This window comes from Copidosoma floridanum, unplaced genomic scaffold, assembly GCF_036245765.1.
Source record: "Copidosoma floridanum isolate Cflo_tuat_1 unplaced genomic scaffold, Cflo_Japanese_pri ptg000028l, whole genome shotgun sequence".
In the NCBI taxonomy this organism is placed as follows: Eukaryota; Metazoa; Arthropoda; class Insecta; order Hymenoptera; family Encyrtidae; genus Copidosoma; species Copidosoma floridanum.
Window position 1 is genome coordinate 1,266,872 of NW_028321905.1, and position 15,730 is coordinate 1,282,601.

The 15,730-nt window shown below is 36.8% G+C and overlaps 1 protein-coding gene across 1 annotated transcript in view; it reads left to right on the forward strand.

Annotated features, from left to right (window-relative positions):
* Positions 1-12,555: 12,555 nt before the first annotated feature.
* sotv (exostosin glycosyltransferase sotv) overlaps positions 12,556-15,730 on the forward strand; it is a 727,528-nt gene continuing 724,353 nt past the window's right edge. The window contains exon 1 of the mRNA XM_089595800.1: positions 12,556-13,107. Coding sequence (XP_089451926.1) covers positions 12,656-13,107 — 452 coding nt within the window. The 5' untranslated portion in view covers positions 12,556-12,655. The remainder of the gene's footprint in view (positions 13,108-15,730) is intronic.

A 15,730-nucleotide genomic window follows, 5' to 3' on the forward strand; every position in this document is an offset into this window, starting at 1 on the left:
GCGGTAGAACCGGTCTACCAATCGTGCAATCGATCTTATCAAACATCGTATTTGTCTAAAATACCCCTAAATAATGGAACCAACAATTGTTGTGCTCGTGCGCTGTCGGAGTCGGTGCGTCGTACTAGACCTGCATCTTCTCGCGCCCTGTTTCAGTCTCAAGTTGACCCGCGTTCTCGTAAATTTGACGCTGCTCAGGGAGTAGTCGTGCCATCTGCTCATCAGCCAGAGATGTTAAATTCTGACTTTGAATTAAAGTTAAATGAGGGTAAAAGTCTTGATAGTTTTAGTAAAGGGGTGGCCCTGAACGCGATTGTATCAGCGGCTGGATCGGGGGGGGGGGGGGGGGTTTGCAGGGGGACGTACATGTGGCGATCTGCATAGTGGGTGGGAATCCTTTATACCCTCGGAACAGCTTGCTGCTCTTTTTAAGGAGATGAGAAGTTCCAGTCGCGTGGTCCAAGAGTCGATCAAGCGTGTTGAGCGTCGTTTCGATGATCACGATCGCCGTATCGTGGAGTTGGAGGCATCCAACGTGGCATTGAGAACAAGACTTAATTACCTGGATGGAGTGAGAGAGTACCCAGACAATTCTTCTGACGAGCTGAGAGTAACGGGCTTGCCTCTTAACAAGAAGTACGACTTGTCCGAGGTTGCTAACAGAATTATGATGGTTTTGAGTTTGCAGTCCTTCATATCAGACATCATTGAGGTTGGTTAATAAGCGTCCTTGGAGGCGGGTCATGGAAGAGAGGGTGGGTTCGGCTCATTTGCTATTTGGCTTAAGTCAATACCGGTGCGTGACTTTTTTCTACGAAAGAAACTAGTGGACAGTGGGTGCTTGAGTACCCAAGTATGAAGTTACAGTTGTATAAAAATATATGGCAAACAATATAATTTTGAGTACAAAAAATACCTTCTATGAAACAATGTTGTGTACGAAGGTGCTGAAATTATCGGGAGCATGAATATACCTACGTTAATTAGGTGTGATTTTAATAAATATTTAATGAGTTAGCGATTACAAACAATGTATCAACGGGCATGACTATCTGTACATATATAACGCATTATCAAATAATTATCAAGGATTTTGCCGCGGATTCGCGAGTTTCGCCACTTCTTGGTTGACAGGTTTTCGGCGCGGAGGTGGCGTCAGGATCGTCTGAGGTCGATGTAAACGGCTGCAAGAAAGTAGATGTGTTGCTTGAAAGATGCGGTTGCCTGGAATGATGGTTTCACCCTTGCTCCGGTGTCGTGCATGGAGGTTTCCCAGGCGATTGCGCATTGCACGATCCGTTCGCGAGGTAGAAGATTTGATGGGTTGTGTTTGTCGTATTTTTCGTGGCTCTCTCGCGATAATTGTGTAGTTCCTGATTGGCCTCATCAATCGTTCGTTTGTGTCCCGCAGGTATCCGGCACTGTGACGACAGTCCATAATCGTACCGCTTTTCAAAGTATCGCAGCCCGTCGGCCCTTCTGATGCACGTCCAATCGCAAATATGGCTCACTTCGCAAAGGTCTAGGACGTCCTTGTATTGCGACAGGTGGTGGCTTATCTATAGAGAGTCGAAGATTGCTCTTGCCTATGTAGTCAGGTTCCCGGAGGGGTTACAGTACACAGTCTGCTCTCCGCAAGTTGTAAATAATTATGTTAAACCGTTAGCCATGTAAAAATTAAGTTTGTGAAATTATTTAAAAATAGTAATAGTTGCTTATAGTTGTAGATATTGTAAAAATTGTAAAGTCTTTGTATATCAGCAGTTGCCATTCGGATGTAACACCCTTGGCATAATAGAAAAAAATCTGCCGACAGTTGTAATCGATCCTTCGATAGCAAAACAATACGAGCAGTGGTATAAACCTTAACCATCTTAGCTATTGGAACTTCGGGTAAGATAGCTCTTGAAGTCGCACATGTTCATTGACAACCTCCAGAGCTTGTCTTACAGTTCATAACAATTATGATGAAGAAAAATAATAAATTAGTGGTTATAGCTGAACTGCCATCCTTAAAAAAGTAGCTGAATAGTTTCTCAAAATAATAGTATTTCATAATAAGTATTAAGGTACGGGAAAAATGAAAAAAAGATGTTTTGAAATCAAAGGTATGTGAATATAATTATGAACATTTACTTCCACGATTTAATCAAATAAGATTGATTGATAACATTCAAGCAATAGCGAGAGCAAGTCAGTTAAAAATGTATATAGCATGTACTTGGTTGCAGTCAAAAGAGAAGAACTGGTTATCGTCGCTTGCTTTAGCTGTGCGCTGAGCTATACACCGTGTATCGAAAATGAGTGAGGAAAACTATACTACGCGATAAAGCTCGTAAAGACTAATAGAAAAGCTTTTTACAAAATTTTGATTTGATGCGCATTCTCCGAGGTATTGACAAATTAACATTAATAATTTCGGCCAATCACAGAGCGCTTAGCATCGGGGGGGGGGGGCTTTCAGTGCCGGTAGTGTAATCGACTCTTGATGGAGGGTGTGGTGGTGGGGAGGTGCCTAGGGGAAAAGAAGGTTGGTACGCAGAGTGTAGCTTTATCGACTGCAGAGAATCAATGAGTCGTCGAACCGGGGGGGGGGGGTAATGCAAACACTGCCGAAACAGCTTGGCCCTTGGTGGCGCTGCGATAAAGAAGCGCTCTGAAGGTTGTGGTTGGCAGCAAACTTTTGACCATCGCGGCCAACGATGCTTCCGGATTCACTTGAACAGCAGTCTAACGTTGGTTATTTGTTTCTCTTGTATCCGTACTCGTAGTGATCATACTAAGAATGTGAAGCTTAATTCTTTTTTCTTAAAATTTATGCACTTTTCCAATTTTCCCTTTTAGTCATTCAACTTTCGTTTAATGTTTGTACTTATAGATAGAAACGAATGAACACACATAAACAAACATACAATCAATTAATGGAAGTGTGTGTGTGTGTGTGTGCACATACACATGTGTATGTGTATGTGAGTGTTACGTCTCGAAGGTCGAAGATAATATATTATACCTATATACGTATTCCATCATCAGGGCATTCAGGGCCTGGCCATTTCGATAACTTCATTACAATACTGGCCAGGGCCTGGTGTTCAGCTACGGCCGTCATAGTGGTCATTTCTTGTCGGATCTGGCTCCACGGATATTAAAACGTATCACCACTTATCTAGTGGTTCGTACGGTCAGCTGCGTGTATTGCCTACGCCCCACAACACACACGGAAGCGTGTTTGTCCTCGCTGAATTTATGAGTGCTTCTTTGCTTCGACGCACCATAGTTTTTCAGTGTAGTGAGCGAGGTTGAGAATGTCACAGATTCCGCGTAAATGTCGACGAATGTGAAGCTTATAGGACGTTTCTCAATCTCCGAACGCGTTGCGTATACGATTTTACGTGTCCTGGTGTCCAGAAAGTCAACATTGCGATGTCAGACAGGGATGCACACTTTCCAGGCACGTGGTAGTACATTACGCACTAGTGAGTGAGGTTAAGAATGTCGCAGATTAAACGTGGATATTTTATTATCTCCGAACGTGGTGCGTATATACTATTTTACGTCACTATAGTCCTCCGTAAGTGAAAATTGCCGCCGGATTTTTTACTTCCTAAGCACTAGGAGACGTAATGTTGTATACACACCACGTTCGAAGGTTAAGAAATACCCTAGACTTCACATTAACCGCCCTCCGGTTCGCCTCAGGCGTTTATTCATGTGAAATTTGCGACATTCTTAACGTTACTCACTAGGTGCGTAAATTGCTATTCCTGCACACCCTCGTCAAAAGAGCTGATTATCTGTTTTGGAGCAGCTCCCTATTTCGAGGATCCATGTAGATTTTCACGTGAATATTGCGCGTGGACTTTCATCCTTCCATGTGGATTCGATGTGGATTCTTCATGGATCTATATGGATTCTACGTGGAAATCTACGTGAATTTTCCACGAAGTAATTTTGACGAATTTTTTGTAAGAAAAGTCGATTCTTATTCGTTTATTATTGCACGAATTTCCGACGTGGAAATCTACATGGATTTTTGACTAGGCCACCTACATGGATTTTCTACTTGGAACTTCATATGTATATTTTACGCCAGACTTTACATAAATTTACCACGTTTGTTACGTACGTGTTAATACGTGTGGATTGTTAACATACCTATACCTAAATTCATTTTTTTTGGAAATCGTCGTATATTATTTACGTGGATATTTACAGGTACTTTTTATTTAAAAATCTCAATCAATTATTTAGATGAACTGTACATAGTTTTTTGCACTTCAAAATTTGCAAGTTCTTCATACATTAAATTTGACAAAGGTTTTTTTATTAGTATCTGCAAGTGTTTTTCCGCCCAAAGAAATAGACCGGTATGTTCTGTACGTAGATTTTAAGCGTATATTTTTAATGCGAACAGTTAAGTTAAGCACCAATCTATATGATAATTGTGTAAAAGTTTTCTGCGATATATCATCAATATCAATTTAACGTAGAATCAGCTGCATACGTGAACAAACTTTTAATTAGCCTACATAAATAACATGTACAATTTAAATTGTGTATAAGTTTGTACTATTAAGAAAATTGAGAGCTCAGCTCATATTACTGAACATTTACTTATGTTGATTTTACATTTTTTTACATTCCAATGGATGAAAGTCATCCCTCCCGGTTGGGACGGACTGATAAAACCTCATAAAAAAAATATTTAATGAGATTCATGTGTATTTGCTCCTGGATAACTGAATAAAGACTTGTTAAAAACTTGAGGATATTTTATAAGAAGAGTCGCATAAGACACCGGAATTCTATAAATATTGACCGATAAAACCAAGTTCGAAGCAAATTGATTAAGGTTTTGTATAGGCACTAACACATTCAACAAAAAATTTGTGTTACGCAATTAGTTTTTATATGTAGATCCACAATTATAAACTCTGTATAGGATTTTTCCAGGAAATACTCTCCATGTATCGTTATGGAAGTAAAATAGTATGTAACAACAAAATTTCGATTCGATAACTTACATGTTTTTAATAGGCTTTGTCAATAAGTGTTTTATATGTCAATCTATTTTCTCAAATTGTTAGATTTGTAATCAGAGGTTTATAGGTATTTAAACCAGACAATAGTTAATGTGGATGTATCAGACACTTCAAGAACATATTTTTAATCATATTTTAGTGGTATGTGTATGAAAATACGACAGTAGAAGTTGCATTAGCTAAATTTCACGAGAAAAAATTTTCATGATACCAACATAGATTTATAGTAATTATATTCATAAAAAAGATTGTATACGTTTGTCATTCGGTTTATTATCCATATGTTTTCATGGAAGTCCATATTATTTAAAATTTTTTTTGCCACACCTTCACCGTCCACTCCATATTTTACTTGGTTGCAATGGCGAAAGTGCCACATTCTCTCTCTACTAAGTAATCGCATTTACTGCTCGTATGAAAGTATTTGACCGTCCTCCACCCCTCCACGTGGTTTCCATGGTAGCTCACCTTCAATTTGTATTTTTGGCAGAGGATGGTAAACACAAGTATATCCGTGTATTGAGATAGTATAGGATACACGCCCGGGTGTTTGCTAACCTCACCTTCGACTTGGGTGGAAATTCATACCCAGGATGGACATAATACTTATGTCTATGCATGTGGTCCGCGCGGCGTGCCAACTAGAACTGCTGTGTAGTGTGTGTACTCAGTGTACTCTGCGTACTGTGTAGTGTACACTATAGATAGAGCAGTTAACCAGTCGAGCGTCTCGTGAGTCTTGAGAGTTCGAGAGTCGAGTGTAAACGCGTTTCCAAAATTGTACATTAAAATTCATGAGTTAAAGTAAGATAACAATATCTTTTTCTCTCGCACTTACTTAAATGTACAAGTACGCGACCAACTCTATTTACATTATTAAGACAATACAAATGTGCCTGGCAACACCCATTAAAACATTATTAACAATGCAGTTCCAAATTTTGTGTTGTAATACTGTTTTTTCAATTATAAACTTGTTGTATAAATCATTGGTATTAACCCATTAGAAACATTTTTCAATGTTGGGAAGTTTTAACTGGAATTCCAAGTTGATGAACTTGAATCATGCATAGTGTGTATTTGCTCCAGAAAGTGCATAAATAAAAACTATTACTTTTGTATAAGTGGTTATCCAAGTAAATGTTTATGAGATTAAAACTGCATTTGTTCTTATTTAAACAAGTTACACATTTAAATGAGGCATTCCATTACAATGTTAGTAAAAAAGATAATGGATATTGTGGCATTACTACATACAACACAATAAAACCAAATTTATAATCGATATTTATTATTGTGTAATTAAACATATTAAATATAGGAAAAAATATTGTAACATCGGTGTATCCACATTAATTTTTTTTCCTCTTGCTTCAAATCTTTCCGTGCCGATTTTAAAATATAAAACTCAGGGGCAAATGTGCATCTGCAAAGAGGTGAATCACCTACAAGAATGCTCGTAGCTAAGGTACTACGACCATGCATGACTCACTTACATGCACGCTGGCCCACACTGACCGGAAATGCAAAATAAAATATTTTTCTACAACCATAGATACAAAAGTTTAACTGGGAACAGTTAAACTGAAATATTAAATTCAGATATAATGTTAGATAAACATAAGGTTGAACATTAGGATAGCTTAGAATTAATGCATAGAAATAAGCGAAAATATTATTACAAGCCAGAATCATCACAAACAACCAGTACGTACTACACCACTAGCAAACAACTACATTACATATTAACTATAACAAATTTGGTACACAACTTTAGTAACCTTCAGAGAACTATCCGATTTTTACCATTCAAGTTAGCAAACCCATAATTTACAGAGTAACCATTTTTTTCATCGAATTAATAATTTTATAAACATACTGCAATAGTCTTATTTGTAATCTAGTTGATTGCTAACACCTTTTCCCGAATGTAAAGGAAAAACGGAAAATAACCCTTCCCTTTTTCTTGACTCGGAGAGAGAGTCCGTATGCCTGCCTCCAATAGGGGTAATAGAGTCCTGATTCCCCAGGGTACCACGAGACGACTCCCTCTCCAACTACTAGCAACAGAAAAACATGTTTACCAAAATTATACCAAAATTCCGCATTATTTTCGTAACATTATAAACATTCAAACTACCGGTAAAACAAATTATGTTAACTCACAACAAGCAAAGCACTAGTATTCTAACAACTGCTATTCTTATTATCATTATTATGATTATCATTATTGTTATTATTATTATTATTATTATTATTATTATTATTATTATTATTATTGTTACTACTATTATTATAAATACCACCGCTAATTATAAGTTAGTACGGCCGCAGCCACCGTTTTGGCGCTTAAGTAGTAGTATTAACTAACAACTCACCAAACGTTTGTTCACCCTAGCATTAACCGAATTGTTAAGCGATTTTCACCGCTCTTTTTGCAATGAACTTAGCTGAACGAACAACCAATGTGTAGCATTAGTAACTATTAACAATATCTGGTCGTAATGTTAAGATTAAAATATATTGAAATTCTGTCAACTTTTGATGTAAAAGAGAAAGGAAGGGCATGAGTAAGTGAATCACCTTCCCTTCTCTTGACGCACAGAAGAGAACAAGCCGGATGTGGGATGTGCCAATTTCTGAGTGGCTAAACTAGAGCAGTTCTAGCCAATTAGATTTTCGGCTATTGTCTTTTCTTCAAAATTTTCCCCCGGCAAGTTTTCCTGCGTTTTTGAGCCAGCGCGTGACCAAGGTCCGCTTCTCGCAATAAAAAGGCCCGTAGGCCCAGAGGAAAATCAGTTTGCAGTTCGTAGTTCAGAGGTTGACTCGACTCGACTCGGCTCGAAGATAGCCCTTCAAAGTGGACTGAGTAGTAAGAGTCGGCCTCTGCTACAACCCAGTCTACTGCGAAGCGAGGTAAAGCAATTCAGTTTGGCACGCGAAATTCAACGATACCCTTCGAAGTAGACTGAGTAGTGAGAGCCCGACTCTGCTACAACCCAGTCTTCTGCGAAGCGAGGACACTGTCGAATTTCGCTACCACCCTCGAACGATCAACTGGTTGCCAGAGTCCGTCTCTACTGCCCTTTGATCTTCTTCGAGAGCGACTTACATTTCACGCTGGTTCAACGTCTGTATAGCAACTTTCACGTTTAAATAAAAGTAAGTGACAACATATCATATTCTTTCTTTTTACCAAGTGCTTCCTTTTGCGCGAATACCATTACTCGCCCTAGTATTGGTACCCGTGGATCACCGGGAAGTGTAAAGTGTTTTCGTTTGCGCGAACGCCATATTAATACCCGCGGATCACCGGGAAGTATAAAGTGTTTTTGTTTGCGCGAACGCCATTACTCGCCATAGTATTGGCACCCGTGGATCACCGGGAAGTATAAAGTGTTTTGTTTGCGCGAATACCATATTAATACCCGTGGATCACCGGGAAGTATAAAGTGTTTGTTTGCGCGAATGCCATATTAACACCCGTGGATCACCGGGAAGTATAAAGTGTTTTCCGCGAACGCCACTACTCGCCACAGTATTGGCACCCTTCGGTCACCGGTAGTAACAAATTAATCTCCAGTATAAAGTGTTCTTCGCGAACGCCATTACTCGCCACAGTATTGGCATCCTTCGGTCACCGGTAATATCAAATTTGCCACGGACAATCCGTTGCCCTCCGTGGTAATAATACTATTAGAATAACAACGAACGATCGAGTTAAGGCAAATGCCTACCGTGATATTAGTGTGTCAAGGTCAAATTACATACGATATCCTTACTCGTGACGGTGTTAACTGTTTTTGGATCGTGAATGAGGTATACACCGCTCTTGAAAAAAGAAAACCGCGAGCAAGTGCATCGGAATATTGCACAGCAGTCAGTCTTAGTTGCGTGAAAGCAATTGTACCCCTTTTTGAGTAACGCGTCTTTAAGCTGAATTACCCTTTTAATCCGCGTCCCACCTACGCGCCCAGTGTGAATCCCGAGCTATTGAGCGAAAGCTTAGGCTCAAATAATACGTTGCACCGACGTAACAATATATCAGACTTTACAACATAAATTGCCATTAATCAAAATCACATTAAATACTATAAAAGTTCTATTGTAATTTCTCTTTATAACACTGATTAAAAAACCTTCTATTTGTATTTCACATAAAAAAAAGTTAAATAAATTGATGTCTTGGATTTCCATATACAAACAAATTAATTATTGTACTTGTCATTTTCATGGCTTATTAAATTTGATTTTATTTAATAGGAGTTCATAAGATTTTATGAGTTACTCTCAACCGGGCTCATGATTAATGCTTGTGGTAAAGGCCTGAAACCCTCAAAACCGCAACAAAATGCTTCAAAACTTTCTCGAATCAGCTGATTAACCAAACGGTGTATGCATGTCTGAATACATGGTTGGTTAGTTACGCAAAGATGGGAATGGATATGAACCTAAAAGCTGACTGAAATATCGTTTTTGAATATGGTTCATACGGAAGATTACTTTTAATTATCCATGTCTTGATACTCTGTTAAAAAAAACTATGTCAGAAAACCATATGAAAAACCTGCATACTTTAATGTGGGTTGTCTATGGTGAACGGTAAGATTTTAATCAGTTTTTATATGATTTTTTGTCTCGAATCTCCAAAAAAATAAAATATCCACATAGATAAAAGGTGTAGATTTCTAACATAACTGTAAGTGAGCAATCCACGCATATTAAAATTGATGTATAGTCCCATATATAAAATGCATGTGGTATTTTCAATGGAAAATCCATTTAGGTGGCCTTGTAAACCATACATGTATATTTATACATGAAAAATTTGTGCAATACTAAACAAATAAGAATCACTGACTTTTCTTACAAAAAATTCGTTAAAATTACTACGTAGAAAATCCACGTAGATTTCCATGAGGACAATTCACATTCAACTACAAGTAGAAGATCCACACAGATTTCCACGTAGAATGCATATAGATCCATGAAGAATCCACATGGAAGTCTACGTGGATGGGTGCAATCCGCAATCGCCGTCAGCAGTTACATTTGTAAGACGTGACAACGTTTCGTGGTTGGGGGCGCTACTGTCGATTTACTGGTGATGTGATCCGCAATCCCGCCAGCAGTACAGCAGACGACGTCAGTCTACTTGCTCTCTTTTTCGTGACATTTTCTGATTGTAAACAAAGCATATTGGACTAGACGTAAACAAACACGCAGACCAAAAAAAATAGTTTCAAGTGTCAAAAAGAAAAATGGAAATAACAGCTTTACTGCTAGCGGGATTGCGCGGGATCACAGCAAAAATGTCACGAAAAAGAGCAAGTAGACCGACGTTGTCTGCTTTACTGCTGGCGGGATTGCGGATCACATCACCAGTAAATCGACAGTAGCGCCCCCAACCACGCAACGTTGTCACGTCTTACATATGTAACTGCTGGCGGCGATTGCGAATTACACCCGATATTCCACGTGGAAATCTACATGGATCCTTGAGATGGGGAGGACAGATATGTAGCTCTTTCGGTGGGGGTATGCCAAAAAAAATAATTTTTTACCTTTAGAGAGTCAAAAAATTGTCGTGACATTTATCAATGCATACATTACTAAACAAAAAAGATTGGCAAAGTTTTGGCAGTAATTTTTCACTGCAGGGGAAGACATATTTTTTTGAGGCCCACTTTCGGGTAGAAGAAAAGTTTTTTAATCGTATCGCAAATAGCTTGTACACCAAAAAGTTTTAATGAAACATTGGTTAGGGTGGACTCGGTTGCGGTTGGTATATGGTATATGATCTACTTGCACTTAAAGTATTACAATATGACTCGTGATCAAAAGAAACATTACGAGATTACGTTGGAGCTTCGAACAATGACGTATGTCAACTTTTATAAATTTTGTAGCAGGTGGCAGGTATTTTTTTTATAGTTAGAGCAATGATGCATAATCATAGCATCAGAAAAATAATCGGATGACACTTGGTAACATTGTAGTAGAAACGATTTCCAACCTTTCGTCCATGTGAACCAATGCTCCCCATTCATCGAGAATCGAGATATGGGGCGATTAATAAAATTTTTTTTTGCTTGTTAACCGAACCAAACTACAGTTAACAGAGAGGTTACACATATTGTACACATAACCTTTCTGTTAACTGTAGTTTGGTTCGGTTAACAAGCAAAAAAAAATTTTATTAATCGCCCCATATCTCGATTCTCGATGAATGGGGAGCATTGGTTCACATTGACGAAAGGTTGGAAATCTCTTCTGCTGCAATGTTACCAAGGGTCATCCGGTTATTTTGCTGATGCTACAATTACGCATCATTGCTCTATTACACATTTGGAGCTCAGGGGTCGTATCATGTAACTATTTTTCAGTACATCAGCCATAACATAGGCCTGCAAAGCAAAAAAAAGTTAAATGGTACGGACCCAGGGGCTCAGGGGTCCGATTGAGTTCTTCGATATAATCAATAGCTTTCAAGATGTACAGTGGAGGCCGTTTAATTCATTGAGCGGGAAATGTAAAATTGACTAATGAAAGAGGTTATGTGATCGAATCAGCCAATGGAAATTAAATGTTTGTATTTCCCGCTCAACGAATATTAAACGGCCTCCACTGTGGCTCTGTTCGGAAATGATGCGTTGGTTAAGTTTTTGGTTGGTACCTACCCCCACCCTGGCTTAACTAACTGACCGTGCGTTCGCACATGTAAACAATAGTTAATCAGCTGGTCACGTTTTGGCGCAGTTTAAGCGCTTTTAAGGTTAAAGAGAGGACTTGAAAGCCTCAAAGTGCGCCAAAACGTGACCAGCTGATTAACTATTGTTTACATGTGCGAACGCATGGTCAGTTAGTTAAGCCAGGGTGAAGGTAGGTACCAACTTAATACTTAACCAAAGTATCATTTCCGAACAGAGCCTGTACTGATATACCTTTGACCATCAGAAAGTTAACTTTCTGTTACGTTTCCGTCATAAGGTTGGTGGTGTGACGGTAAGGGTGAGATTACATGGAGTCTGGCAGTCTGCAGACTGGCAGAATCGCGCTAAGTTTAAATTATGTTTAAATTATAACATCTCAGAATAATTTAGTAAAATAAAGAAAAAAATTGTAATTATTTTCATAACAGAATAAAGGCTTCGTTACAATCAATTTCATTTACAATAAAACGTGTCAAATATTATTTTATAACTTTTTTCATAGATTTATGTTAACATCGCACAGTCGGTCAGTAGGGTCACTGATGTAACCTGGTATGTAAAACAATATATAACTGTGACAAAACGTTTTTCGTCGCCTTTTTTTTCATAAATATTAGTTAATACAGAATTGCAAATGTATTACGATAATTATTTCTTTGCTTACGTAACAGGTTTTAAATATTAATATTGAAACATATTTTAAACTTGGCGCGATTCTGCCAGTCTGCAGACTGCCAGACTCCATGTAATCTCACCCTAAGTCTCGAACCGCATTGTGTACATCGAAACACGCTATTAGAAGCTCTCAGTTCATATCGCATCTGTATGATAATTTCTTAGAAGCTTCATTTTTAAATTGATAGGTATATTTCAATTGTATGATTTCATGTAAGAAAGCAAATGTTGGGGCCTGTTATAATTAAGTTTCTGTTCTCTGCAACAGTAATTTTGACAGCTATTTATTTTTATTATTGCAAGGAAATAAAATCCCACATTTTTACAAGAGACTTAGCCATTAAAAATAAACTTGATTCGTACATCTCGGACAAAAAAAGTACAAAAAAATACAGGTTATTCAACCCTGAATGTAATTTTTTTACTTGTTTCAATGTAAACAAATGTGGAAATCAAGGCAAGCGACTGTCGGTTTATGTCTATCCACTGAAAAGTTTTAAAGATCTAAGGAATGGTTATTTTTCAAGAGAGTTTTATATTATTTTAAAAACTATCATGACAAGTAAATATTATACTTCAAATCCACATGAAGCTTGTGTGTTGGTTCCTTCAATGGAGATGATAAGCCCTGAACAAAGGAGTAAGTTTATGGTACAAAATTTAGATTTACTGTGGCTGTAAGTAAATTTTCGTTTACAATTACTTGGTATGGTTTGGATGATGTTGACTTTGTCATCTCAACTGTTATAAAATTAAATGGTTTTTATTTAGTACACCTCTCATTAGTGGTTCTATTGAAGTTGGTGATATAAACAACTATTTATGGTTGTATACATAAACATTTATATAATATGTTGAATATAATATTTTTTAAGTTATTTAAACAGATTTTTTAAATGTACCATAACAACTTAATTCTTTTATTACAAGGATTTCACCATTAGCTGACAAATTTTTAAAACATGACTTTATTTAGCATAAGCAATACAAGAATAAATTTTACATGTGAAGAAAAATAGATAAAACTGTTGTTCTTAAAGTTTTAATTTATGTAAACTTAAATTTACTTCAAACTTACAAATTCAATTAAGAAAGACAGGGTAAATACTGTAGCTTTCAGCTCGTTTCAGCTAGGGTGTCTCGATATTTACATGTAAAAAAAGTTGCTGAGTCTCAAAATTGCTAGTGATGCGGGCATTTTTGTTTCTGATTACGGAAAAAGGTAAGAGTGGAGGTTACGACTCCCATTAAGAAGTTAGCTTTAGAACTCGCAGTACTGCCAACATAACATTGCGTGGGTAATTTAAAATTACCATAGCAAGAGTTTGAATTTAAAAGACTAACTAAAGAGAAATTCTATCGGTAATTATAACAGCGCCAAGGGAAATCTGTAGTATAAACCTGCTAACAAGCGGGAGATTTAAATTTGTACTTCACACACAATATATTTATAATAATTTCTCTCTTGCTCGCTTCGCTTGCTCGAGAGCGGTATCACAAATAAAAAATCCTATCAAGTACACACAGAAAAATCATTAATCAGGTATTTACAGTAGCATTCGCTGTGAGAGTGAAGACAGCCAGCGCTCTATTTGACGATTTTTTGCAACGCTTGCTGGATATCGGATGACTTCCTCGATGCCAAATCTAGAAAAAAAATTTGTTTACAATTAATATTATTTCTGTATGGTTCAGCAAGCATACATAAATTAAAGGAAGTATTAAAAAATGATGTGCGCAATCTTCTTAACTACAAAAAATATGTGAAGTGATTTTAAGGTGGTTCTTTCATGACTCCCTGGCTAAAAATTTGTCATAATTTTTTACACAAGTTCTTACGTAATTTTTTAATTTCAACAATAACAATTTCTTACATATGTTCTCTATAAAAAAGCATCTCTTACCTCCTTAAAGTGGATTTGAACCTGGTCCGGCAAATTTCCGGTCAAGCGTCTTACCCACTTGGCCAGAGTGGATGTGATATATGAGAAAGAATTGACATCCTCATAAGATACATCTGATACTAACATCGATGTTATTAAGTCCTCAAGTTATTGCTTTTTACCATCTCTGATACTAGTTAAGAAACATTTTTCCACTTTTTATTAATATAAAATACTTTTTTTCAAAACTTTATTTCATGTGTAAACTTACATTTTATGAATTTATTTAATTTTTTGAGTTATGTATAAATAAGAAATTATGTTTGCTGCTGGTTTTCGATACCGGCATTAAACTATCAAAGAGAAAAAGTTGATCCGAAACTTTGTTGTAGCAATTACGATAAATTGATTACACTTTTTGAAATAGATTGTTTTTCCCTTAGAATACAAAGTATAAGTAAAGTTATAATAAAATCCGTGACCGAAAAGTAGTTGTGAAATCAATTACTAGATTTATTGTCGAGAAACGCATTATCAGACTCAAAACAATGTTATGTGTACATTTATAAGATGTTTATTAACCAATGAGGTAACCAAGGTGGTAAATGTTATCCATAAAATAAAAAAATAAACATTACTTTTAGAATTACCTTATGAAGACGTCAATTATTTCCTTCGTATCAAATCTGCTCTGGCCAAGTGGGAACGACACTTGACTAGAAATTCCCCGGACCAGCTTCGAATCCCCTTAGTGGAGGTAAGAGAAGCTTTTTTTTGTATTTACTCATTCATATTAGCTATTCTAACTGCTTTTGTGCAGGTAAAATTTTAAAATTCCTTGTGTATGTATGTAGACAGTAATTAAATACGTTTAAACGACTGATACATGAACTCTTATAAAAACTTAAATAAGAACTTACATAAGAAATTACATAAGATCTTATGTAAGTTTTCCGTTGATAAGAAAATATAAGATCGTGTACAAGTTCTGACATACGTTCTATTTAAAGAACTCATACAAGAACTTACATAATAACATATGTAAGAAATTACATAAGAACTTGTGACAAATTTTTAGCTGAGTCTTCATTCAAAAGTACGACTGTCAAGTTGAAATTTATTAATGCTGCATAAATTTTAAACGATTATTTGTTAATATTGTTTATTGAGGCAAATAAGTACGGACTCAAAATTTTGGATCAGAATATACGATATCAAAGTTCGTAGGAATGATTATCTAAAATTCGCGCTTAATATTAAAATACCAGCAGTGGATGCACCTATATGCTTTCAACATAGAAAACGAAAATGTATAAGGTAAAGTACCCTCTATTCGGACACATAATTTTAGGTAATCCACTATTTCTAAGTTCACAAAGAAATTAGCTGTTTTTGCGAAAAAGACGGTTGACATATA